This window comes from Nanorana parkeri, unplaced genomic scaffold (genome assembly GCF_000935625.1).
Source record: "Nanorana parkeri isolate BGI_ZX_2015 unplaced genomic scaffold, ASM93562v1 scaffold3919, whole genome shotgun sequence".
In the NCBI taxonomy this organism is placed as follows: domain Eukaryota; kingdom Metazoa; phylum Chordata; class Amphibia; order Anura; family Dicroglossidae; genus Nanorana; species Nanorana parkeri.
Window position 1 is genome coordinate 5,460 of NW_017310186.1, and position 2,519 is coordinate 7,978.

At 55.1% G+C, this 2,519-nt stretch overlaps 1 protein-coding gene across 1 annotated transcript in view; it reads right to left on the reverse strand.

Annotated features, from left to right (window-relative positions):
- The window catches only part of TMEM214 (transmembrane protein 214), a 19,674-nt gene that overhangs the window by 4,440 nt on the left and 12,715 nt on the right, over positions 1–2,519 (reverse strand). Inside the window, exons 10-12 of the mRNA XM_018575433.1 lie at positions 1,974–2,022; positions 1,179–1,289; positions 223–340 (exon numbers count right to left, since the gene is read on the reverse strand). Of these exons, the coding sequence (XP_018430935.1) occupies positions 223–340; positions 1,179–1,289; positions 1,974–2,022 (278 nt within the window). The remainder of the gene's footprint in view (positions 1–222; positions 341–1,178; positions 1,290–1,973; positions 2,023–2,519) is intronic.

The window sequence follows — 2,519 nt, forward strand, 5'->3', positions numbered from 1 at the left end:
TACATTCGGGGGGTGGGGTGGGGCGGGGTTGTGAAGATGTTCACCTGAAATATCGGTACGCCGGCATTACGACGCTCCATAGGTGTATGATAGGTGAGCCATTCATCAGCAGCATGGAGGGCAAATCCCAATGAAACCTCAGACAGATAAAGCCCATCCCCCGAGGTTCCAACTCCTCCCATCGTGAATATAAAAGGAGTGGCATTGATTGCGCAAACTGACCTTGAATGGAGCCACTTGTCCGGACATCGTGGATGAGAAAACCGGAGAAGAAGACGAGCGCTATGAGGCCGAGCCGGAACCAGGGGAACCCTCGGCTCTTCATCTTCTGGAGCAGGGCCTGGAGAGGAGGAGGAAGACAGAAGACCATCATTGCAGAAACTAACAGTACAACCTGAGGCTGTGATTGTCACCATAGAGGTATAGGGGGCCCTCAAACATTGCCCCTGATGTCTCCAAAAGGGCCACACAATGTTCAGCATGTTGAGGTCTATATGGGATACTAGAAGGTGATGGTCACAGACTGGGGGGGCGCGATACATTTCCTTCTCGTCTATTGAGGAACACAGGAAGACTGTCCTTTGGGACATCCAGAAGCCCTCTAACCGAGGGGCGGACAACCTGAACCCCAGAACCTGGGGACTGCCGGCAGCTCAGGGGTCACCTGACACACCAAGCTGGGATCTGATGAGGCAGAGCTGAAGAGGTCTACCCTCCTAGGACACCAGCAAAAAAAACCTGTGCATGCTGGGAGTAGGCGGGGTCATACTGGATGGATTAGTTTTATTTGCTGGTGTCCAATCCTTCTGTAGGCGGCAGTATAACCCGAAGGTTAAAGACGTCCTGTCCCCCGATGGACAATAAAGTGGAGTTCCCGTCACAGACCTGCACTGCACACATCATTGGGGCGGCCATTATTCTCTATACTCGCGCTGACCCACACTGCCCCCTGTGGGCCGATTAGTCATGTGATGCTGGATAATTCCATCGCGTCCTGGAGACTCAGGGAAGGTATTTCCGGATCTCAGAACATTCCACACTCCCCATCCCAGATCAATGTCAGCTTTGGATGGAGCCGAGCAGTAAAATCGGCGACACCGAGCAATGCCAGTGTGCCTCAGCAGTGGGGCGGAGCCACGCGACATCATAGATTTCCAAACCCATAGGAGGACACGTACCTGGCACGCCGACTTGCACACCTCAATGTCCTTGGCGTGTGAATCCTTGGCCGAGAACTCCTCATTGGTCACACAGAACGACTGGACCGTCTCCCGCACGGCCTTCCTCATCTGAAAGATACAGAACCGGAGACGTCACCCGCCGCTGGCCCCAGAATACGGGTTAGATGAAGCCCCTCCCACCTGAAATCTGTACATTAAATCTCTCCCTTTATGCTGCTGAATAATGGCGCCACGTCCCAAGACCGGTGGCCACCATGTTCACTCCTTCCCTGGCCACCATGTCACTTCCTGTGTACATCCCTGTCGCTCGCTGCGGTGGGAGGAGCCTCAGTCACATGGCCTGCTAGCAAAATGTAGCTGGACCGAGTCTAGGAGACTTCTGGTCCCAGGCGTACCTGCTTGATTGACAGCTCAGGACACTCCCGCCCATTGCCCCTCCCCCTTTATGCTGCTGTATAATGGCGCCACGTTCCGGGACCGATGGCCACCATGTTCACTCCTTCCCTGGCCACCATGTCACTTCCTGTGTACATCCCTGTCGCTCGCTGCGGTGGGAGGAGCCTCAGTCACATGGTCTGCTAGCAAAATGTAGCTGGACCGAGTCTAGGAGACTTCCGGTCCCAGGCCTACCTGCTTGATTGACAGCTCAGGACACTCCAGCCCATTGCCCCTCCCCCTTTTAATTAAGCTCATGTCCAATACCGTTACAATTCCTGTGACCCTGACAGGAAGTGACATCAGCAGGGAGGAAAAGGAAAGTACTCCTATTAGAATACAGGTGGAAGAACTTACTGGTTTGGAGGTCGTGTCCCAGGCAGGAACAAGGTGCTGCAGGAGCAAACTGCAAGAGAAGGAACAGATATCACAGCCGGGAGGGAGACCAGGACCATGTATACTCCACACTGGACTCATCTCTATATACACTCCTCAATGGTCACAACGCTTTGTACAAGGACGGCTACAAACCCAGGTATTACCTTGTGAAAGTGACATCACTGTGCAGGGAGATGAGCCGTGGGAGGGGCCCAGCAGACCGCTTCTCGGCCTTTTGGCTAAGATCAAGTGTAGTATCTGTCCTCATCAGTGGCGGGAGGGGAAAGGAGCCGCTGTGCTGGCTTCGGCCTGAGTACCTGGCCTGGTGATGGGGGTTCCTTAAAGGCCCGGCGAAGGGGACGGAACCGAATGAGTGGGGGGTCGGGAGTACTCCTCCGGATCGGGTTCTGGCAGGGCCCAGTACCTCCTGATTTGAGCGGTCTTGTCTGGTCATGGGCTGGGAAGGCATGAAGCCTGTGGTGCTGTGCCCCCTGGGAGAGGGGGGGGGAGGGCGAGGGGCAGAGA